The sequence below is a fragment of the Vulpes vulpes genome, chromosome 10 (assembly GCF_048418805.1).
Source record: "Vulpes vulpes isolate BD-2025 chromosome 10, VulVul3, whole genome shotgun sequence".
NCBI classification, from domain to species: Eukaryota; Metazoa; Chordata; class Mammalia; order Carnivora; family Canidae; genus Vulpes; species Vulpes vulpes.
This window is the reverse complement of record NC_132789.1, coordinates 89,465,243-89,490,105: the sequence shown is the minus strand read 5'-3', so window position 1 is coordinate 89,490,105 and position 24,863 is coordinate 89,465,243. Positions and strand designations below refer to the sequence as shown.

Sequence of the window (24,863 nt, the reverse complement as noted above, 5' to 3'; positions counted from 1 at the left end):
AGCATTTATTTCTTGTTTCACTCCCAGTGCTTTGGGTATCCTGAGGTTACGATTCCCAGTGTGGACAATTCACAACTTCATGCATTTCTTGTAGTGACTAAGAGGGGAAGAAAATGAAATTATGAATTGTATTGATACTGTGATTAAAAGTTAAAACTCAGACCTTAAAGAGCTTGAGATAAAATTAAAACATGATGATCCATAGGGGCATTCTAAGTAGTCAATTATGTATATTTAATTTTGTATCATAAACAAACCTGATTCCGATGGTTCAGAGGACAGCCCCTTCTTCTAGCCCTTTGGCAATTGATCCATTAAATTTTGGCTCTCACTCTTGGTAAGCTGGGCACATATATGTAGAGTATGGTGTGATAGAAGTTAGTGTAGCTACATGGGTCACACTCACAGTATAGGAGCTCTCTTTCTCCTCCTATAAAGTGGAGGGGATAAGGATTTCCTCGCAGGGCTTCTGTAAGGATTAAATGAAGTCATAGAGTGTGCTAGTCATTGTTTTTATTCTTCTTATTGCTATCCTCCTTCTGTCTCAAATACTTTATAGAATTCTCTAAAATTCACCGAGTGTAAATTCTTACCAGAGCAACCAGTTATTACACAACAATTCTGTAACAATGGTAAAATACTTAGAATTTTTTAAAGCCCTACCATTCCATTCTGCTCCATTCTCTCTCCAAACAAGATAACAATTAGACTTTCCAAGGTGACAAAATTCCCATAATTTTAGAAGAGTTCCCATAATCTATGTTATCAATGACTTTGGGACAGGCCCCAACATATACATTTTTATGATCATGAAAAAAAAAAGAGAAGCAATTATTCCCTGTCATCCCTTTTTCATTATTTTATTTAAGGCCAGTCTTACATGTGGAATGAAACTCATTGGAATGAATGCTATCTAACCATTTCCAAACAGTATGGAATTTCATCACCTTACCTAAGACTAAGATAGCTTTGGAGGAGATAGAGAAGACTGCCTTAGGCAGGGTCAGCTGGTCAGAAGAAGGTAAACATCTCAGAGCACTTGGGTGTCTCAGTAGGTTAAGCCTCAGCTCTTGTTTTTGGCTCAGGTCATAATCTCAGGGTCATGAGATTGAGCCGCCAAGTCAGGCCCAATCTTGAGGTCCATGCTCAGAGGGGAGTCTGCTTGAGATTCTCTCCCTCCCCCTACTTCCCTCTGTCTGTCTCTCTCAAATAAATAAAAATAATCTTTTTTAAAAAGAAGGGGTGCTGATGGCTCAGTTAAGTGTCTGCCTCTGGCTCACGTTGTGATCTCAGGGTCCTGGGATCAAGGCCCATGTTGGACTCCCTGCTCGGTTGGGGGGGGGGGCGCTGCTTTCCCCTTTCCCTCTGCTGCTCCCCCTGCTTGTGCTTGCTCTCTCTCTTTCCCTATCAAATAAATAAATAAATAAAATCTTTAAATTTTTTTTAATTAAAAAAAAGATAAACACCTCATAAGCCAGCTTTCATCTTTGCATATTAACCCCAGTCTCATATCTGGGCCTCAGCCATTATAGGCTCAAGACCTTATCTTATTAACAAACTGAGGAGTTCTTCTCCCAGGATTTGGACGTACTAACCAATATAAAGGAGACTGATGTGTAGATCAGAATGTCAGTTTTTGATTGCCATGTGGATGACGATGATCATGCCAGGATAACTTGGTCTCTCTTTCTAGGAGAAAAGACACAGGAAGCCAAGCTCCTAATCAGAAAATTGTTTTTTAATCCTAAACAGTTGAAGAGGCTCTCATGAGCTTTTTAGTGCGATGTTAATGGCCTCTAAATTACCAAAAAAGTGATAAAACAGCTGACTTTGGATGTCTTGTGAAAGCTGGGGAGAGATCTGAGTTAGGAGGGTACTATGGTAACCCACATGTAGAGATACCTGGGAAGCTTTTAAAAATTACTGCTACCCAGACATCCCTAGCCCCCAAGCAATTAAATGAGATTCTTGAAGATACACCAGACATTGTGAATTGGTAAAAACTCCCATGTAATTATGCATGCAAGCCAAGGGTAGTAGGGGTGGAGAGAGGGCCTGGAAGAAATCCAAAGTACTGGTAATATCTTACAGAGGTTGAAGTAATGCATCTGCCAAGGAGACTGAGGTGGATGGGCTGGCATGTGCACCAGTGACAATTCCTTGGAGGGTTGTAGAGATCCCAGAGGGCAAAGAGCCATCGCCTGTTTGTGTGTGTATTTCCCTGCTGTATATTGTAAGCTCCTTGAAACTGGAAATGGTCTCATTTCATCTTTGTGAGAGAGCTAGCCCACCTTGTATATAAAGTTTAGAGATGGTCACTTGGATTGTGTCTCTGGTGTGGTAGGGGAGCGGGAAAGTGACACATTTAAGAAGCCGGAAGTGGCCAACAACTTCTGATCTGCAGCAGAGATTAGATAAGATAAGGTCTAAAAGGTGACAACTAGGTCAGTTGGAGGTCTGTCCCCAAAGCAGAAGTGCATGAGGTGGTGGGCTGTCACCCAGAGCTCAAAGAACCTCTCATCCATGGAACTGAGGAGTATTGCCTGAGATGATCTGAGGATGCCACCTTGGTATAAGGAGGTGAGAACACAGTAAAAAGGAAGGCCTGTCTGAAAAGATAAGTCCATGCATCAAATATAAAGGACAAGACAATAAGAGAAAATGACACAATTGGCAACATAAGAAGGTGGGAGAGTCCAGAAAGGAAGCTCTGAAAAATAAGTTTGCTTCGGTGAAACAGTTCAGGATTTGGCCAAGAAGAGAGACCAAGAGCTGAGACCACCTAAATGCACTCCAGAGTCATCTGTGGCTGCTTACAGAAACTGTGTGCAGCCAAATAGAATTTAGCAACTTTGGAGAGGATGGTAAACAGTAGGGAGAATGAAGTGTCTAGAACTTTATTTTAGAAGCCAAAATACAATGAAATGTAGAGCAAAGTGGGGGTGGCGAGTTCAGTCTGTTTTCACAAGGCTTGGCCATGAAGGGTGACAAAGGAACGTGCCAATAGCTTGAGGAGCCCTGAAGATCAGAGGGGCATTTTGTTTTGTTTTTGAAAGCTGGAAGAGATTTGGATATTTGTGATTATAGCACTGTGAGGTTTACCAAGATACGTCATTTATATTTGAGTACAAACCAGAATAAAACACTTAGAAATATCAGAATTTCCTTTCTTTCCTTTTTGTTTTCAATTAGTATCTATCATTTCTGGATGTCGAACCCTGGTTTCGGATTCATGTATTTTAAGGTCAGCAATACATCTCCCTAAAGCTATGACAATCAAATGGAATCATTAAAATAGTTTATTAGAGTAATCATTATGTGGCAGCTAAAAACATCTTAAAAGGCATTTCTTTAATCTAAGTAAAGCATATTTTTAAGATTTTTTTTTGAGGCATTTGCGTTGTTTCTTGAAGTAATTGGAAATATGCTGGGTATCTAACAACCAAAGTCGAGAATCATTCGTTTGGAAAAATTGTGCAACCTTTCTTTCTGGACATGTGCGGGCTCTGGATTCAGGCTGGCTTGGGAGCTGCAAAGGAGAAAAAGGATAGTCCTTGAAAATGATGGGAATTTGAAGTCTGGTCATCAACCTAGGGATGCAGACTAGACAGGGAATCACTGACAAATGAGGGGAGATTAGCAGCATCGGGTCCGCACACCATATTTGGAGTCGATCCGATATTGAAGCAACACTGAAAACCCTCAAGCTCATGCTTTAAATAAATAAAATCTTCTGTAAAGCACAGAATTAGAGGGGTTGTAGGAACGTCAAGGGATCACTTCAGCACCCACCTCTCTCTGAGTTGCTATGAGTGAATTTCAAACGATTGAATCCATTTATAGATAATCCTTCTTTTAAAAAAAATTGGCCGCTAAAATCTGTAATCCCATTAAAAATACATTTCAGACTTAATTTTGTTTACTTCTCATTTCATGTATTAATTCTCTGCTGGCTTTCTTCCACATCTCTCTTTTCCTAAAGCTCACGAAAGGTCAATAAGCACTTTGTGTAGCTTCCTCTGTTATTTCCTCAGGTGTTCGCAAAAGCAAATGTGTTCAAGATTACATACCATTTATGTTTTAAAACATGGTTTTCATCTGTTCACAGATTATGGAAAATTATTTATTTTGAGATTTTCCATGCTTTGTCTCATCTCAGGGGTGAATTTTTTGGAAAGCTTTAGTAACATATGTTCCGTCATTTTTGATGATGGGAAGGTGGGACGGAAAAAAATCAACTTTTCTTCCTTTTATTCATTGTGGTAAGAAATACATAACAAAATTTACCATCATAAGTAGCCATTTGTAAGAGCACTGTACAGAAGTGATAACTTCATTGTTGTGCAATAGATTTCTAGAGCATTTTCATCTTTCAAAACTAAAACTCTGTACTCACTGAACGACAGACCTTTCCCCTTCTTCCAGCCCCTAGCAATCGCCATTCTACTTTCTGCTTCTAAGTGTAGGGCTACTTTAGATACCTCATATAAGTGGAGTCATGAAGTATTGTCTTTTTGTGACTGAGTTATTCATGAAATCAAGGTTCATCAGTGCCTATAACAGGATTTCCTTATTTTGAAAAAAGATTTATTTATTTGAGAAAAAGAGGGTGCATGATCTGGATTGGAGGAGGTGGGGGAGGGATAGAGGGAGAGAGAGAGAGAATCTCAAGCAGACTCCTGGCTGAGGGCAAAGCCCAAGACCCTGAGATCATGACCTGAGCCAAAATCAAAAGTAGGATGCTTAACCAACTGAGCCACTCAGGCACCCCAGGATTTCCTTCTTTTTAAAGACTGAATAATACTTTACTATATGTGTATACTACATTTCTTTATCTACTCATCCATCCATCAAAGGACATTTAGGTTGTTGCTATCTCTTGGCTATTGTAAGAAATATTGCAGTGAACATGGATGTGCAGACATCTCTTTGACAGCCTATTTTCAGTTCTCTGGATATATACCCAGTGGGATTTCTGGATCATATGACAGCTGTAATTTTACTTTTTAGAGGAACTTTTATACTGTGTTCCATACTGGGTACATCATTTTGTAACACCTACCAACAGTGTCCAAAGATTCCAATTTCTTCATATCTTTACCAATACTTGTTATTTTCTTGTTTTTATTTTTCTTTTATAGTGGCCATCCTAACTGATGTGAAGTGATACCTCATTGTGGTTTTGATTTGCATTTCCCTGATGATGAGTGATGTTAAGCATCTTTTAAAAAACCTGTTGGTCATCTTTGTTTTCTTTGGGGGAATGTCTATTCAAGTCCTTTGTTCATTAAAAAAAATTTTTTTTGCTCTTGAGTTGTAGGAGTACCTTATGTATTTTGTAGATTAACTCATTATCACATGCACAGTTTGCAAATATTTTCCCCCTTTTCATAGGTTGACTTTTCACTATGTTGATGGTTTGTTTTATTGTGTAGAAACTTTTCATTTTGATGTAGTCCCATTCATCTGTTTTTTTGCTTTTGCTACCTGTATTTTTACTGTGATATCCAATAAATTATTGCCAAATCCAAGGTCATGAAGCTTTCCCACTGAAACTTTTCTTCTAGGATATTTACAGTTTCATGTCTTACATTTAGGTCTTTAATCCATTTTGACTTAATTTTTTGAATATGTGGTAAAGTAAAAGTCCAAATACATTCTTTTGAATGTGGATATACAATACAATTTGTTAGAGACTAACCTATCCCCACTGTGTAGCATTGGCACCTTTGCCAAGATCATTTGAAAATATGCATGATGGTTTTTTTCTGGAATCTCTATTCTGTTCCATTGGTCTCTTATCTTTATGCCAAGATTGTTTTGATTACTGTAAGTCTGTACTGTTGAAGTTAGTAAGTGTGAAGCCTCCAGCTTTCTTTTCCTTAGGATTGTTTTGGCTGTTAGAGTCATTTAAGATTCCATATGAGTTTTAAAAGGTTTTTTTCTATTTCTGTAAAAAATGCCTTGGGATTTTGATATGGATTTGATATGGATTGCACTGATTCTATAGATTGTTTTGGGTGGTGTGAACATTTCAATAATAGTGAGTCTTCCACTCCATGAACACAATATTTTTCCATTTCACCTCCTTGATTAAGTTTATCTTAATTTTTTTTCATGCTACTGTAAATGGGATTGTTTTCCTAATTTCTTTTCTAGATCATGCACTGTTAGTGCATAGAAACACAACTGATTTTTGTGTGGTGATTTTGTATTCTACAACTTTGCTGAATTCATTTATCAGTTCTAGCAGTGTGTGTGTGTGTGTCTGTGTGTCCGTGTGTATGTGTGTGTGTGTAATCTATAGCGTTTTCTATGTATATAAGATCATGTCACTAAATACAAGAATCATTTTATCCTTTTCTTTTTTTTTTTTTTTCCAATTTTGGTGCTTTTAATTTCAAAGCCTGATTTCTCTGGCTAGGACTTTCAGTACTATGCTGCATAGAAATGGTGAAAGTGGGCATTCTTGCCTTATTCCTGGATGAAAAGCTTTTTGCTCTCACTGTTGAGTAGGTTGTTAGAGCTATGGGCTCTTCTTCTATGGCCTTTATTTATGATGTATGCTAATTGCTTTATGTTCCTAGTTTACTGAGTGTGTTTATCATGAGTGTGTTGAATTTTGCCAAATGCTTTTTCTGCATGTATTGAGATGTATTGAGGTGATTTTTATACTTTATTCTGTTAAGGTGGTATATGACATTGATTGAATTTCATACATTAAACACTGAACCATCATTGCATCCCAGGAATAAATCCTATACTGTTATGACATACGATCCTTTTAATGTACAGTTGAATTCAGTTTACTAGTATTGAATTGAGGATCTTTGCATCTAGATTATAGGTTCCTTGTGGTGTCTCTCGTTTTGGTATCAGAGTAATGCTGGCCTTATAAAATAAATTTGCAAGTGTTGCCTTCAATTTTTGGAAGAGCTTGAGAAAGATTGGTGTTAATCTTTAATGAAAGATTGGTTTTCACCAGTGAAACCATCTGGTTCTCTTTATGGGAAGGTTTTTGATTATTGATTCAATCTCCTTACCACTTATATATCTGTTCAGATTTTTCTCTTTCTTCAGATTCAATAGAATGTGTGTGTCCAGAAATGTATTCTTTTCTCCTAGGTTGTCTTATTTGTTGGTGTATCATTGTTTGTAGTAGTCTCATGATATTTTTTATTTCTGTGACATCATTTGTAATATCTACTTTTTAATTTCTGATATTTGTAATTTGAGGCTTCTTACCTTTTTTATCGAGGCTAAGAATTTGTCAATTTTGCTGATTTAAAAAAATTCTTAGTTTTACTGATTATTTTCCTCTTGTTTTTTTTCCTCTCTATTCCACTTATCTCTGTTCTAATATTTATTATTTCTTTCTTTCTGCTAACTTTGGTTTTAGTTTGTTCCTTTTTTTAGTTTCTTGAGGTGTAAAGTTATTGATTTGCAGTCTTTCTTTTTCTTCCTTTTTATCCCAAAGATCTATTTAACAGAGAGAGAGAGAGAGAAGGAGGGAAGAAGAGAGGGAGGGAGATCTAGAAGGAGAGGGAGAGAGAATCCTCAAGTAGACTCCCCGTTGAACACAGAGCCAGATGTGGGGCTCGATCCCAGGACCTTGAGATCATGACCTGAGCTAAAATCAAGAGTTGGTTGCTTAACCAACTGAGACACCCAGGTGCCTCTCTTTCTTCTTTTTTTAATGTAGACATTTATGGCTGTAAAATTCTCTCTTAGTATTGCTTTTGCTATAGCCCACGTTTGGTATGTTGTGCTTTTGTTTCATTTGTCTCAAGATAATATCTAATTACCTTATAGATTTCTTCCTTGGCCTACTAATTGTTTAAGAGTGTGTTATTTAATTTCCATGTGTTATGAGTATTCCAGTTTTCCATTGCTATTGATCTCTACTTTCATTCCATCATAGAAAAGATACTTGGTATGATTTTAATATTCTTAAATTTGTTAACAGTAGTGTGGTGCCCTAACATGTAATCTATCCTGGAGAGTGTTCCATGTGCACTTGAGGATATATATGGGAATGTGTAATATACTTGGGAATGTGTGTTCTACTTTTGTTGGGTGGAGGGTTCTGTGTAGGGTTCTGTTAGGTCCAATTAATCTATAATATTATTCAAGTTCTCTGTTATCTTATTGATCTTTTGTCTGGTTGACCTATCCATTATTGAAAGTGAGGTATTGAAATCTTCTACTATTACTGTGTTACTATCTGTTTCTCCCTTCAATTCTGTCAGTGTTTTCTTTATATATTTTGATGCTCTGCTATTAGTTGCACATATATTTATAATTACTTAATCTTCCTGGTGAAAAAAAAAACCTTTTATATAACTCTGTCTTTGTCTCATGACAGTTTTTGACTTAAACTCTATTTTGTCTGTTGTAAGTATAACCACCTTTGTTTTCTCTTGGATACTATTTGCATGGAATATCTCTTTCCATCTTTCCTCCTGCAGCCTATGTCTGTCTGTATATCTAAAGTTAGTTTCTTGGTGGCAGTATGTACTTGGATATCGGTTTTTTTAATCCATTCAGCCATTCCATGATTCTTTTTTTTTTTATTTGGATATTTTGCTTATTCATGAGAGACAGAGAGAGAGAGAGAGAGAGAGATTGGCAGAGACACAGGCAGAGGGAGAAGCAGGCTCCATGCAGGGAGCCTGATGTGGGACTCAATCCTGGGTCTCCAGGATCAGGCCCTGGGCTGAAGGCGGCGCTAAATAGCTAAGCCATCCAAGCTGCCCCATTCCATGATTCTTGATTGGAGAATTTCATTGATTTACATGTTTAAACATTACTGACAAGGAAGGACTTATTACTGCCATTTTTAAATTGTTTTCTGTATGTTTCTGATTTATTCTTCTTTTCTTCTCTTGCTGCCTTCCCTTGTGTTTCATTGGTTTTTCATAGTGACATGTTTTGAGACACTTCTTATTTCCTTTTGCATTTCTTCCATAGGTATTATCTTTGTGGTTACCATGGGGATTACATAACACATCTTATAGTTTTAACAATCTATTCTAAACTAGTAACAACTTAGCTTCAGTTACATTTAAAAAATCTGTTCCTTTCCCACTTCATGTTACTGATTTCATAAATTACATATTTTTATATTTTTATCTATTCACATAGTTTTATAGTTATATTATGCTTTTATCTCTTAAATTTTATACCAGAATTAAAAGTGATTTATACACCATCATTACAGTGTTGTGAGATTTGTTTGCTATTTGTCTATATATTTACCTTTACCAGAGAGCTTCATATTTCCATATGCTTTCACATTGTTAATAGTGTCCTTTCTCAACTGGAAACATTTAGCATTTCTTGTCAGGCAGATGTAGTGGTGATGAACTCTCTCAGCTTTTTTTTTTTTTTTTTTTTTATCTGAGATATTTATTTCTTTCCCATCTCTGAAGGGCAGTTTTTCTGGATATAGTATTCTTGGTGGCAGGTTTTTTTTATTGCAGCCCTTTGAATATATCATACCACTCCCTTGTAGCCTGGAGTTTTCATAAAGGCTTTTTGAGCCATTTACTATCGTTTTCATTCAATGTCTATAGAGGACGAGGTCTCGGACTTTATTCAGCCATCTTGCTGTGTCACTCCCAACTTTCTTTCTTAAATGACTGAAATATGTTCAGCATTTCAGTGGCAGGATGATTGAAAACCATCCGAATGCTTAAAAAAATATGAAGTCAATAATCAAGAAAATACTTTTGTTGCTTAGAAATGACAGAAGTAAAACTCTAGAAGCACTTACTCATGAACAGCTCTGAATAGAATGTTTTTATTATTATTTTACCTAAATACTTCCATGAATATTGATTTTTATAACATTAATTTTTGCATAATTCTGCTATTAAATAGTTCATTGCTGCTGTAGATATTATTAGTTTTTCAACTGTATTTTTGTAAAGAAGAAAAAAACAAGAACATTGAATGTATTATACTTTTTCATGCAATGTTAGGCTTAAATTCATAAAAGCTGAAAATGTACATTTTTTTATGTTTCACTTGCTTCAAGGGAATTAGAGGTACAGTGTTAGTTTTAATTTTATCATTTCTACCTTGGTATGAAATGAGCAGTAATTGCAAATCTTCTCTAGATGCCCAGAGATAGACTTTTATTTAAAATGTGCACATGGCACCTGGGTGGCTCAGTCAGTTGGGTATCTAACTCTTGATTTCAACTTATGTTATGATCTCAGGGTTGTGAGATCAAGGTCCTCATCAGGCTCCATGCTCAGTGGGAGTCTGCCTGAGATTCTCTCTCTCCTTCTCCGTCTTCCCCTCCCCTAGCTTGTGTGCTTTCTCTGTCTCTCAAATACATACAGACATACAGACATAAAATGTGCACAACAAGCTGTGGTGTCTGGCTGGCTCAGTTTGTGGAATGTGCAACTCTTGATCTCAGGGTTGTGCTTTTTAGCCCCATGTTGGATGTAGATATTACTTAAAAATTAAATCTTTAATAAATAAAGTAAAATGTGCATGATAAGCCAAGACCTAGAAGGATTCAAGGCCCTTCAGTTATTTCCTCTTTCGGGGGACAGTCTCAAATTTAAACTTCATTTGAGGAAGAACATATATAAACATTTGCAGTTCTTTGCTGACTTTAGCATTTGGTATGAAGTATTTTGAATGAAATTCTGTGTGTGCTACAATTTTACTTGATATAATGAACATTTTATTTGCAATAAAGATAAGATTGTTCCTTTAATGAGGGAGTCCATATGTGATTCTTCTTTACAATTCTGTGCTCATCTTTGTTTTTTACTTGCAAGCAATCTCCATGTTTTCTTTTGTAATCAGGCATATAATTAAAGCATCCTAAGTGTGGAGAAAAGACCATCAGCAAGATTGTACATCTTGCCTGCATAGCGATTTCTCTTTTCTTACTGCCATTCTTAAGAATATATGACAAGCCAGTTGAAATAAAATTTCCTGTGTTTAAAAACTAAATTGTATCAGGAAGCACAGAATTGTGATTGAGCACTAAAGATAAAACACACTGCACTACTGTGAAGGCATATTCCTAGGAACATGTAGGACATTTTTGTATTAACAATATGTCTCCTAAAATGTAACAAAATAAATGTTGGATTATAATGCAACTTGAAAGATCCTCAACATGTGCAGCAACTTGATTCCACCATGATTAATTAAAATTATTTACATTGTCACTAAATGACTTCATATCTGGCTTGAAAAGAACCACCATTTGGAAACCTCAATAAATGATTTTAAAACTGTCACAGTTTATGTTAAACATAACATTTTTAAAGAGAGTAATATATCCAGCTTTGGTTTTCCCGTTCTTTTTACATATTGAATTCTTTTTTATGCCTTTTCTCAGTAAATTTTCAGTTTTGTGAGCAGTACCACATACGTGTTTCCTTTAATGTGTATGGTGATCATGGCATTTGTCTTTGTTGAATGTTGCAAAGGCTCCTGGGGAAAATATTATGTGTGCTAGGGCCTTTTCTTTCTTCTCTTCTTTTTAGTGAAACCCTTTTAAGTATCCAGAAAAAAAAATGTATCTATTGATTTGTTCTAGTTTAGGGATTGTTTTTACTGTAACCTATAGCAGGATGGCTTTTGAGTTTGTTCCCTGGAGCTTGCACAGTAGGAATCAGTGTGGAAGCCCAGCAGAGGTCTTGAATAGATGTTATATATTTTTTAACAACTGCAAATCCCACTATCAGGTAGTGTATTATAGCAGGTAGCGATTTTTAAAATTAATTTAATTTATTTTTTAAAGATCTGTTTATTTATTTCAGTGAGAGAGCACAGTGTGGAAGGGCAGAGGAGAGGAAGAGAGATATTTAAGCAGACTCCATGCTGAGCACGGAACCCAACATGGGGCTTGATCTCACACCCTGAGATCAGACCTAAGCCAAAACTAAGAGTCAGACCGACTACACCACTCAAGTGCCTCTGATTTTTAAAAAATAATTGCTGCTGCTTTATAAGGGCCCTGTAGGCAGAGTGGCATTCTCAACCCTCTCAGGCTAGAACACTTAAGTGAGCATCTCCACCCCTTACTTCCTCTGTCTCCTCTATTACCTCCTTTCTTCTCACCCTTATTGAGCACCTATTATATACAAAGGAACAAACCTTTGATACACAGAACAATATGATTGATTCTCAAAAAAGCATGCTAAGCATAAGAAGGCAGGCACTCTGTGATTTTCAAGTATATGAAATTTTAGAAGCAAAACTAATCTAAAGTTGCAGAAATATACAGAACACAAATATATAGAGAATCTCCTGTGCTTTCATGGAATTTAGTCCAACTTAGGAAGATAAGATCGGTCTTCAAGTATGTCCAGTACAAGTCCATGGATGATAAATATGTACCACAGTCTAAGTGCTGGAGGCTGATAACAAAAGAGAGATTCATCTTCTCTATCAGAGATGGTAAATGAGCAGACTCAGGTCAGGCCACAGCTGTGTTTTGTTCAACCCATATGATGGCTTATGTTCGTCCTCTAAATAAAATTATTTTCTGACACTTATGAACTGGGAGATTTCAAATGAAAATAAATATGAATGTTTTAGCATCCCTTGAAAAGACCTGAATTTCAAGCATCTTAAAGCTGGTTTCCTTCCCTACTGGCAGTGATGAGTTGAAGCTGAGTGTCTCAGGCACATCAGACAGTCTCTGGCTCCTTCATTTGTCTGTACTTCTCACTTTTACCCAAAGGCATCTGAATTAGTGATCCCTGATCTGATAGATTTTTTTTTCTTCTTCTTTTTTTTCTTTCTATCTCTGATAGATAGATTTTTTTTTCTTCCCAGGTACTTGGCACATCTGAAATCTACTCTGATTATGTATTTGTCTAATGGTTTCCTGTCTGTCTCCTTCTTTTAGTTAATATTTAACTAAAATTAAATTTAGTTTCCTTTTACTTTTCCTCTTGTGCCTTTCTGACACCATCCTAAATCAGGCTCCCACTGCTGCACACTCAGCAGCTAGAGAGCCTCCTACAGAGCCTACCTCTTTCCCATCTCCCACTTAGGACAACGTCCATACCTTTGCCAATAGGTGGCATTTCACCAGGCAGCATGACAGTAAGAGGAGAGGCAGGGGCCACTATCTGAATGGGCGTCCAAAGTAGATGCTGTAAGTTACAGGCCAAAGATAAAAGGATTAGGACTAGTAAAGAACTATGAGAAAGTTTCTCAGAAGTGGTAGGTAAATAGTGAATGAAAGCCAAGAACAAAGATCTGAAAAAAGAGTGAAAATGACCAATAAGCACATGAAAAGATTCACATCATTAGACATCAGTGAAATTAAAATTAAAACCACACATCCACTGGAATGACTAAAATTTAAAAGCCTGACAATACCAGTGGATGTGGAGCAGCTAGAATCCTCATATATTGCTAACAGGATGTAAAACAGTACAGCACCATTTTGGAAAACAGTTTGACAGTTTCTTGTAAAGTTAAACATGAGTAAACATTCACTATAGGTGTTAACCCATGAAGAATGAAAAGATGTGTCCACACAAACATTGATACCTGGATGTTCATAGCAGCTTTGTTCATAATAGCCCCAAACTGAAAACAATCCAAATGTCCATATGTGGAAAAATGGATCAACACATGATGGTATGTCCATTCAGTAGAACACACTCTACAATAGAAATGGAGTGAGCTCTTAATACACAGAATAACATGCTTGATTCCTAAAAAAAAATAATGCTTTTCAAAAGAGGAGCTATATAATTTTTATGCGTATAAAATTTTAGAGGCAAAACAAAGTAATAGAAAGTAAATCATTGATTGTTCAGGGGGTGAATAGCAAAAGGCATGAGATATTACACACGAAGACCACAAAGTGCTAACCTAGAGCCCGAATGGATTCTTGAGAACCTTCCAGTGAAATCTCAGTTCTCATCGCACCGATTGTCTCGTTGCTTCTATTAGTGCTTGCTAATTCTTCTTTCATGCTGGTCATCAGTCTGTTCTCTGTACCTTGAAATGTTATATGTCTTTCTCCTACACATAAAAAAAAAAAAAAAGTGTTTCCTATCACGTGACCTTGTTTTTTTTCTTCCCAGGTACTTGGCACATCTGAAATCTACTCTGATTATGTATTTGTCTAATGGTTTCTTGTCTGTCTCCTTCTTTTAGTTAATAATCACCATCAGGTAGAGATCTTTCCCAACTTGTTTGTCACTCTCTCTCTAGCACCTAGCATGGGATCTGGCTTACTGAAGACACTCAATGACTATTCACTGAATGAACAAATGAAAATGTAGTAAGGAAATAATAAATACCCAATGTTTGCTCTTGTTTTTGCCTGTAATTTTCTTTTCCTAAAGTTCTTTCTCTTTTTACCTATTTTTTTACAGGTACTTCTGTTGTGACTGTAAAAGCTGTTGCTCCTGACCCAATACAAGACGACATTAAATATTCCATTTTTAGTGGAAATGAAGATGGGGTTTTTTCCCTGTGCTCCAACTCAGGTGATCCTTCTCTCTCCTGTAATAGCTTCATTTTCTGCTACATTTAATGTTACTAGTAAGAAATACTTCTGCAAAAGAAACTCATAATTTGAAAGGTAGAAAACTGAGAAGTACCTCATTTGAAAGGCAAATAAGAAACAATTTTTTATGGTAGCTGATGAGAAATCATGGGAAATCAAGACTGCTTTTTGTTTGCAGGTACTAAGAATCCTGTTCTTCACATTTCCAAATTAGGCAGTACCTAGCCTACCCTTTGAATTTTTGAAGATAAATTGGTTTCCACTTATAATTTATTCATCTATTTGGGAAAATGGGAGATATAGTAGGAAGACCATCAATATTGAGTTTGAATTGAAAATAACCACACACGTCTAGCTGGAGGGCATTTTCATCATGAGATTCTTCTAATTCGCCACTGAATGTCAACAATGCAACAAAAAAAGGACAGCTGGAAAGGTTTCTGTGTGGTGGTAAAGAAATTACTTCCAAATACAGCATGTATTAAATTTAACTTTAATAAGACCATTATTGTGTTTTAAATGAATACCAATTGATTATTTGAAACATACTTTTTTGACTAACAACTATGTAGTAGATACATATCTACTGCTCCATTGTCAAACCTCAAGAAGAATGTTTTTAATAATCTCTATATTACCATACAACTGCCTTATTTAATCTGTACTACAGGCACATGGGAAGAATTGAGAGGGGATAGTTTCTCAAGCAAATGCCTTCTCATCCTGGTAGTGTTACGACTTTTTGGTCCGCACCGTCTTTGGTCAGCAACATTTCTGAGGTAGCCAGGTAGCTCTTCATCTTTTCACCCCATCATTTGGTTATGGCGGGACAAGCGGGACATTTGTGAACACCCTCAAGCCTTAGGCCCCTAGCAGTCCAGGTGTCTGAAGGTCCTGGGAAAGGAGCTGAGATTAGAACATTTAGGAAGAAGGAGAGTAGCAGAGTTTGTGCAATTTCCCAGACTACCCACACCCCTCTGCCACCTCACCCTTGAACACAGCCCAGACTTGGCCTTATTTCTTCTGGAATCTCTCATTAAAATTCAGGTAAAATAGAGTTAGTCCAAAGGGATCTTCCACAGAAAACTCTTTACTTTTCAATTGAGTATTTATTTATGTTGAAATTTATTTCACAAGTTTATTGTGAAACGGCTACAAGATGATATGCTAACACAGAGAAAACTGTTTCGAGGACATGTACTTGCCATCCATCTCCAGAGATGAGACATTACTAGAACCTCAGGAAGTCCTGCGTGTGTCCCTCCCCTGTCACATCTCTCTTCTCTTACCCAAGGCAATCCATAACCAGTAATCTGAATTTGGTATTGATCATTGCCTTGTGTTCATGATAGTTTTCAGACTGTGTTTGAATCTCTAAAGGATGAGTTATTTTGTTTTTGCTTGCTATAAACATTATGATAGAATCATGCTAATGTCCTCTTGTCTGTGACTCAATTCTTTTGCTCAACATTTTGACTGTAGTTTGTAGTGAGTGCATAAGCACACTTTAAAGTACACACTTTTAAGAGGAGTAGCAAAGAATGGTATGTACCTGGTGCCTAGGACACAACCATTATCATCAGTGCCCCCTTTGAGTCCTTTTCCAATTGCTTCCTTTCTGTCCACTGCTCCAGGCTGACTAATGTCCCCTTTTCAGGGATAATCATTCCCTTGTGACTTAAATGCATTTCAGTATAATAAAAGTGTTTAATTTTGTTTATTTTTGAATTTCATTTAAATGGATTCATTTTATTGGGATTCAATTCTTTGTATTCAAAATGAGAATTCTTCATGTTAATGTGTGCAGATGGGTCTCCTGCGTTTTCATTTCTTTATGGCCTTCTGTTTTAAGTCTATGTCACAACTGATTTATCCATTCCACTGTTGATGGACAGTGAGGATTTCCTGTCTGGGATATAATAGCAAGGGCTGTTAGGAACAACCTCATACGTGTCTTCTGGTGCATATGTGAGGAGTTCTGTAGGCCCCAGAGTCTAGGCTGGGCATATACATCAGAGGATGCATATGTTCAGCATTATAGATAGTGCCAAATTGTTTTATGAAGTGGTTTGTCCCACTTTACATTCCATCAGCACTGAATGAGAGCTATCACGGTTGTTTGCGTCCTACTTTCTATTGCCAATCTGGTGGGTGTGAAACGGTATCTCACTGCGGTTGAAATTCATAGTTCTTTATTACTAATGAATGTGAGCATTTTTTTCATAGTGTTTTGGCCATTCTTGTTTTCTCCCGTATGAAATGCATGCTGATACACTTTGTCTATTTTTCTACTGGGTTGTTTGTGTTTCTCTTTCTGAGGTGTATGGATGTTTCATATATGTTATTAGAACTTATCCTTTCTGTTTTTTCATTGCGAATATTTTTTATAGTTTGTGACTTGTCTTTCACTCTCTCACTGGTACATTTTTATTTTGATGAGTTAGAATTAATCAGTCTTTTACTTTATAATTTTCCTGTTTTGTAAGTGAAGAAGCTCTTCACTACCTTGAGATCATGGAAATATTGTTACATTGTCTTTTAAAATTTTTAATAGTTTTCCTGTTTCACGTGTACATCTGTAGTGCACCTAGAATTTATTTTCCTGTTTTGCATGAGGTAGGAATAACTTTCCTTTGCTTTTTTCTTTTCTTTCTTTTCCTCGTCCTCCTCGTCGTCGTCGTCATCCTCCTCCTTCTCCTCCTCTCCTCCTCCTCCCCCTCCTCCTCCTCCTCCTCTTCCTCCTCCTCCTCCTCCTTCTTCTTTCTCCTCTTCTTCCTCTTCTTCTTCTTCTTCTTCTTCTTCTTCTTCTTCTTCTTCTTCTTCTTCTTCTTCTCCAAGAGAATTATCAGTGACTCCAGTGGCAATAACCTTCCCCTGTGACCTGAAATACCCTCGTTATATATTGTTTCCATCCTGTCTACAGGATCTTTAATTCCTTTGCACTCATCTGTCTATCCACACACCAACACCTTACTCCCTTAATCACATAGACTTTAGAAACAGGCTTTATACCAAGAAAGCAGCCCCCTTCTCATGATCTTCATGAGTATATTCTGTTATTGACCCTTTGCTCTAATATGAGTCATTGTATCCACTTGCCAAGTTTTCACAGGCACATGTGCACACACATGCACACACATACATACCTACATACGTGCACACGCACACACACACACACACACACGCACACACACAATCCTATTGGGATTTTTTTTCTCCCCAAGGAAAGGAGATTTATTCATAAGTCTTTGGGGTGATGTAGAGCTATCCGCACCTTTCATGCATGAAACCTAGGTACACATGGCATGCACATTCGATGTGCATGCCTCACTCAAACTAACAAAGAAAATGTCGCAAACAATTGCATTGCCTCAATCTAGAATCAAGTAAGTTATCAGGCCAAAGTATCCTCCTCCCAAAGCCTGTATAGCTGTGCATTGCAACTAATAATCATCTACCAAAACTTTTCTTTTTAACTGTGGTAAGAACATTTAACATGAGATCTCCTCTCTTAGCAAAATTTTAAGTGTGTACAATACAGTATTGCTAACTATAGACACAGTGTTGTCCAGCACAGTTCTAGAACTTATGCATCTTGCATAACCGAAATTTCACATCCACTAAACAGCACCTCCCATTACCCCTCTGCCATGGTCCTGGCAACCAACATTCTACTCCCTGTCTCTAGGAGTTTGACTATTTTAGATACATCATATAAGTTGAATCATGCATTATTTATCTTTCTGTGACTGCCTTATTCCACTCAACATAATGTTGCCATGGTTCAGCCATATTATCATGTATGGTGGGATTCTCTTTGTTGAGACTAATATGCCATTTTATGTATACACTACACTTTCTTTGTACATTTATCCATCAACAGACATTTAGGTTGCTAGAAGTCTTTGTTGGAATTATGTTAATTCCAAATATCAGTTTGGAGAAAACCTGTATCTTTGTAGTATTGTTTTCTAATTCAGGATGATATGGAAAATCATCCATTTTTTCCTTAAATATATTTTAATGAAGTTTTAATTTTTTATAGTAGGCTTACATGGTTTTCATTAAATTTAGTCTATATCCTTTATAGTTTTTCATGCTAAAGTAAATGAAAAAAATGCTTTTTCTGACAGTGCTATTAAGTATACTTGAAATTGGATTTCATATTTTGTTTCTGTATCTAGCAAAGCTATAAACTCCTATTGATTCTAATATTTTCCTGAGCATTTAACATAAACAATCATTACCTGAAAATGACCATTTTCTCCTGTGTTTGTTGGAATCATATAGCTATTTATCTTCCTTTAATGGTAAGCCTAGATACTTTAACATACATAATTAAACACTAACATTAATCAATATCTTGCTCCTGAGGGACGCCCGGGTGGCCCAGCAGTTAAGCACCTGCCTTCCACCCAGGGCATGATCCTGCAGTCCCGGGATCAAGTCCCACATCGGGCTCCCTGTGTGGAGTCTGCTTCTCCTTCTGCCTGTGTCTCTGCCTCTCTCTCTCTCTCTCTCTCTCTCTCTGTCTTTCATGAATAAATAAATAAAATCTTTAAAAATATATCCTGCTCCTGAATAATACAAGAGATTTAGAATCTTTATCTCCACATATCCCTTTTTCAACATACAAGCTTTTGTGGGCCACAATTATAGTTCTTTCAAATGAGACATTATTAATATTTTTAAATAGATTTCTGTGCTTCTTTGCTAACTGTTCTTTCTTACATCAAAGAATTCTTCTGGTGTCATTTTATTTCTGGCTAAAGAAAATCCTGTAGTGAGGGTCTATCATAGTAAATTTTTTCAGGTTTTGATTGTCTATAAATGTCTTTATTTAGTTATTTTTAAAAGGTATATTTGCTAGTGTTAGAATTCTAAGTTAACAATTTTTTTTCTCTCATCGCATTTAAGATATTATCCCACTGCTTTCTGGTTTCCAATAATTGCATTAAGAAGTCAGCTGTTGATCTAAATACCATTTGTTTGTATCTTTTTTTTTTTTTTGGAACTCTAGTTAGATAAGTATTGAGCCACTCTCTCCTATATCTCTTTTGCATACTTTTCTTTTCCTTGTCCCTTTCTCTTCAGTCTAAGGAGCTATATTTTTTATTTCCAGAGATTCTCTTGGATTTTTGATCAACAATTCCTGGTCTTGTAAAAAAAATCATCTTTTTCTTTTAAATTGAAGCATAGTTGACATACAATGTTATATTAATTTCAGGTACAACATAGTAATTTGACAACTTTATACCTTATACAATGCTCATCACAAGTGTAGCTACCATCTATCGCCGTACAACACAATTATTGTATCATTAACTATAATCCCTATGCTGTACCTTTTATCTCCATGGTTTATTCATTCCATAACAAGAAGTCTGTAAAAAAAGTAATCTCTTATTCCTTGCTCATGTTTCTAAGCTTCTTTTATATATAAACATATGCAATAATCACACATCCTGTGTCCAATAATCCAGCATTTTAAGTCTTTGAAGATTTATTCAGCTTTCTCTAGATTTGCTAGCTCTCATTCATGGTGCCTTGTTTCTCTCTGATTTTCGAACTTGTTAACTATGGGCTGCTCATTGTCCTTAAAACTTTCTCTCAGAGGGTTCTTTGAAGACTGGAGTGAATTCATGCCCTTTAGAGAGGAGTTGCTTTCCTTCAGCAAATCAAATCTCCTGGGTAGATCATCAAGCAAAGCCTAGCTTAAATGTAATTTTTGAGGGTTTTAAAGACATATAGCTGTGATAGTGTGGCTTCCATAAATTCAGGCTTAAGTTAATGAATTCACAGCGGAGACTTTTTCTCCCTTCCAACCAACAGCAAGACCAAAAAAAGGAAGGTTCTGTGCATCCATTTTGAATTTGTTTTTGTTTTTAAAATATTGATCACTCACTTGGAGCCTTTGGGTTTATACTTTATTCTGGTTTTCTGATTGGACTCTTCACCTTTTGTTGGTTCAAGCTTCTTCTCTTGTTTCTTATACTCTGTGCAGCTGTCAGAGATGAATTTCAAGGAAGATGGTTGTGTTAGGGACCCTTGGAACAAAAATGGTCTCTTAGTGTTTGATTACTGTCCTGGATTATTGTTTTCATTGTTTTTTAGTAACTGGAATCCAAAGATTCCTTACTCGTATACCAACTCAACAACCCATTTTATCATACACACACTCACACACAAATTATCAAGCATTTTGGTTGTATTTGTTATGAGGTGTTCCATTCTGCTGTCAAGAAACTTTATTAAAAACCTTTAATTATGGTATTAATCTTTCATGTCACCTTTGTCACATAATCTTCAAACTTATGTGTAAAGGTACCTAACATAGGTTTTATGAATATATGTATTTTTTAGCCATCTACCAGTTAAAATAGAAAACTGGTGTGTATGATAAACCAGTAAATATCTCTAAGGTTATGGTTACTCTTCTTAAGGGCAAAAATGTGAGAAAACCATTTTATTAGTTACTGATTTAATAGGTTATGATAAGGATCTCTAATGAGTTCCGTGTTCTCTGTCCATTTGTGCCAGCATTTGCCCCATCCCATACTCACAAACCACATGTTCACTTTTGTATTCACACTCCTTGTCACATTAACTTAAAAACATCTACTATTCACTGTCTAAACCAGCAAGAATTTGGGGGTTTTACTAACATCGTACATATAAATAACAAATAGTAGTATTCATTCCATGATTTGCCAGGTTGACAACAAAAATGATCAAACTTTGCAATGTTTCAAAGATGTAGTTTTAGCAGGAGATAGTTTAAAAGCTTTTGGATAACATACATATTTATCACATTCTGCTTTGGATATATTCGTATGCATGTGCACAGTTCGTAATGGATTGACGTAACCTGATTATGCTACCAAACGTTTATCATCTGAAGGATCTTAATCACATTTTGATGTGTATTTTATAACTTGGGCAAAAGCTATATGTGTACATATATCAGAAAGAAAATAGTACTACAATTTCGTTCTCAATTTATTATAGAGCTGGCATATGAACACATACGAATGAACACGCAGTTGGTATCTATGAGACTTATACTGGAAGGAAAACGTGGACTTCTGCCCACACTGAGAGCCCAGTAGTTCTTGCATATCACTAGTGACAGTAAATCTTTGCTATCTCTGAGAAAAATATGCATAGAGCATCCAAGGCAAATGTGGGTCTAGTAGGTGTGCCAGCCTTGAGTCATCTCACAGACGGGTTATTGTCTTTCCTACTTACACAACTTTCTCAGCATATGCCAATTATTATGCCAAAAATAAAAACCAAGCAAGGAAAGCATTAGAACTGCAGATCCATTCCAAGCACAAAATTCCAATTATCAAAGCTGAAACACAAGCCTTTTATTAAAAAATCTACTTTGATCTGTGCTATAATTGGCACACTTTCTACTAAGTGACACTGGCAATTTAGTGTTGCGTTTCTATTTTATTTTTCTTTTGCTAATAGTAACAGAACATGATAGCCAAGCTGAATGCTCTGTTCAGTGGAGATGGAATGCTGGATGAGAGCTTTGGAACTACCCTAAACTGGGATTCCTCTGTCATTTGGGGGTGCTGGCTTATCCCTGTTTCCCAGAGGTTTCAGAAGACCAGCTTGTTTCATTACCAGCTCATCAAAATGCACCTTAATGATTTTTCCAGCTGCCAATAATCATATCTACACTAACTTTTTTTGCCAGGGATGTTGGTAACATCAGACGGTGGCTCATACGAGTAATTTGGTTTTCTGAATTGATAAATGATGACAATAAGTGAAAGTGAGTTTATGGAATTTTAAATTTTGTTGTATAGTGAATTTCTCACTATACAATATACTTAGTTTTTCTTAATAACAGAATAGAAGCTATAAAAAATCCCCGGAAAACACTCAAATACTGAAGTTAGAACACTAGGGCAGGGCATGATTCCCATTAACATCCCGGTAAGTATGTAAGAGCCTGACATTTTCTTTGATTAGGTTGGTTGTCTAAGGAAACTGGTTCAGATAGAACAGTAAGAACTGGGGGCACCTGGGTGGCTCAGTGGTTGAGCATCTGCCTTCAACTCAGGCAGTGGTTCTGGGGTCCTGGGATTGAGTCCTGCATCAGGCTCCTCACAGGGAGCCTGCTTCTCCCTCTGCCTGTGTCTGACTTTGTGTGTCTCTTGTGAATAAATAAATAAAATCTTAAAAAGAACAATAGAAACTGTGACTTCCAGGCCATATTTTCAGAAACAGTACAGGTTCTTTCACCTGAATATTAAACTTTGATTAGTCCATGGCTATTAAATGTTATCTTTCTAAATTCAGAGTTTTTACAGATATTAAAGCTATCCCTGATGATGGACAGGATGAGAAACATGAACAGGACACTGGAATCTCTATCATGTTCCTGCACCAGAACATGATATAGCACATACTAAATATGCACTTTATTGCTTCTCCCACAACTCTACAAAGTCGTTATTAATATCCCATTTTTACAGGAGAGGATGCTCAGCTCCATAGAACTTGAATAACTTATCCCGAGTCACAAACATAATGGTGGGGAAGCCAGGTAATTAACCTGTGCTAAGCAGCTAGGGCCAGGATTTATACTTGGTTTCAGGTATCTCAAATTCCCAATCAATGTTCATTCAATGAATTTCTATTCAATGGAATTTCTGACAGTGAGAGCTAAATAAATTATGATAACAAAATAATAGTAATAAATTCAGTAAGAAATTTGACAGTAAAAGGGAGGAAAAAAACAGAACAGGAAGTAGAGAAGAAAATTATATCGGGGAGGAATTTTATTAATTTGGAGGAGAAACTTGTACAAGGCATAAACCCCAAGAATCCGTTTCCCTAACCCATTTATACCTTGTATATGAGGTTATAACATGTATTAATGGATGCCTTCTATAGGCCAGACCCTGGGCTAGGCACTGGGAATATGACAGTTGGTGTAAGAGATAGGCACCCATCCTCACCTTGTAAGCTTCTAAACCAAGAGGAATAACCAATCTGAAATAGGTGAGCACAGTACATGCAAGTGGTCCATGAGAGTCTGTTATGGAATGACCATAGTGACAGGATGGGGCTGGCTGGTCTGGAAAGATCTCTGAGGAACCACAGCAGTAGGGACCATGGAAGGCAGATGAAAAAGCATGCGTGGTGACTCTGAAATGAGCATTTGAAGAACAGAAGAACATCTATGAGTGTTCTAAGCATTCTGCACAACAGAGAGAGCAAAGTGGGGAATGGCAGGAATGAGACTCCTGAGGCAGGAGAGGCTCAGGCATGTCCATCCTATGGAGGTTAAAAATGCTGAACTTTGTCATCATCACCAGGGAAAGCCATGGAATGGGTTTATGTGGGACAATGACACTTCTGTTTTTATTATTCAGTTCAGAATGGTAACTGAATTAGTAGGGGGACCCGATGAGTGATGCCATGGGACCCTTCATGCGGGGAAGAAGGTGGGAAATGCCAGTGGCTCGGAGGAGGGCAGCAGCAGTGGTAGTGGAGGATGGATTCAAGAGATGCTTGAAGGCTAGGCTTAGCAGACATGGCAATGGATTAGCTATGGAGAGAGAAGGGAGATTTAAGAGACAGCTCCCACGTTTCAGCTATTTCATAGTTTCTTACCCTCCTATGTGTTTGAACCGTGCAAAAAAAACCACATTCTAAACTTTTTTCATAATGACCCCAGTTGGGAGGGAAGGGCAGCCATCCAGCGGGAGACTTTTAGGAACAGGTGAGCATGTGAGCATGTGAGTCAGAGGCGATTTGGAACTTTTTAAATAATGAGTACGACATCATTTTCTTTTATTTTTTCTCCCTCGAAATAAAAATAGGAGAACTCACTGTGAAAGAACCCAAGTTTCTTGATTTTGAAGTCAGAAATGAAGTACAACTCATCGTTTTAGCGGAAAGTAGGGGGCAGAAAGCCTACAGCAAAGTAGCAGTCGTGATACAAGATGTGAATGATAACTTACCATGCTTTGAGCAAAGCATTTACCAAGTGTCAGTGTCTGAAGGCCAGGTCTACAATGCTCACATCATACAGGTAACAGAAATGTTTGTGTGTGTGTGTGTGTGTGTGTGTGTGTGTGTGTGTGAATTATCATGAGTGTACATCAAAATATCCAAAGCCTTTTCCTAGGACATAAATTAAATGCTTCCAAGGGCATGTGAAATGTTAGATGGACTGGACAAAACCTTAGGCTACAGGAAGTTTGCAATTTCTGAGTTCAGTCTTCCTCTCTCCATCCCATGGCCAGTGCTCACCCACTTTCTCTTGGGACTTTGTCCAACACTTTGTCCAGCATGGAATCTGCAGGGGCATAAAAATTGGCTCTTC

General features: G+C 36.9%; 1 protein-coding gene across 1 annotated transcript in view; it reads left to right on the top strand.

Moving 5' to 3' along the window:
• Nucleotides 1–24,863, top strand: part of DCHS2 (dachsous cadherin-related 2) — a 226,811-nt gene that overhangs the window by 179,008 nt on the left and 22,940 nt on the right. The window contains exons 14-15 of the mRNA XM_072724890.1: nucleotides 14,379–14,492; nucleotides 24,358–24,569. Of these exons, the coding sequence (XP_072580991.1) occupies nucleotides 14,379–14,492; nucleotides 24,358–24,569 (326 nt within the window). The remainder of the gene's footprint in view (nucleotides 1–14,378; nucleotides 14,493–24,357; nucleotides 24,570–24,863) is intronic.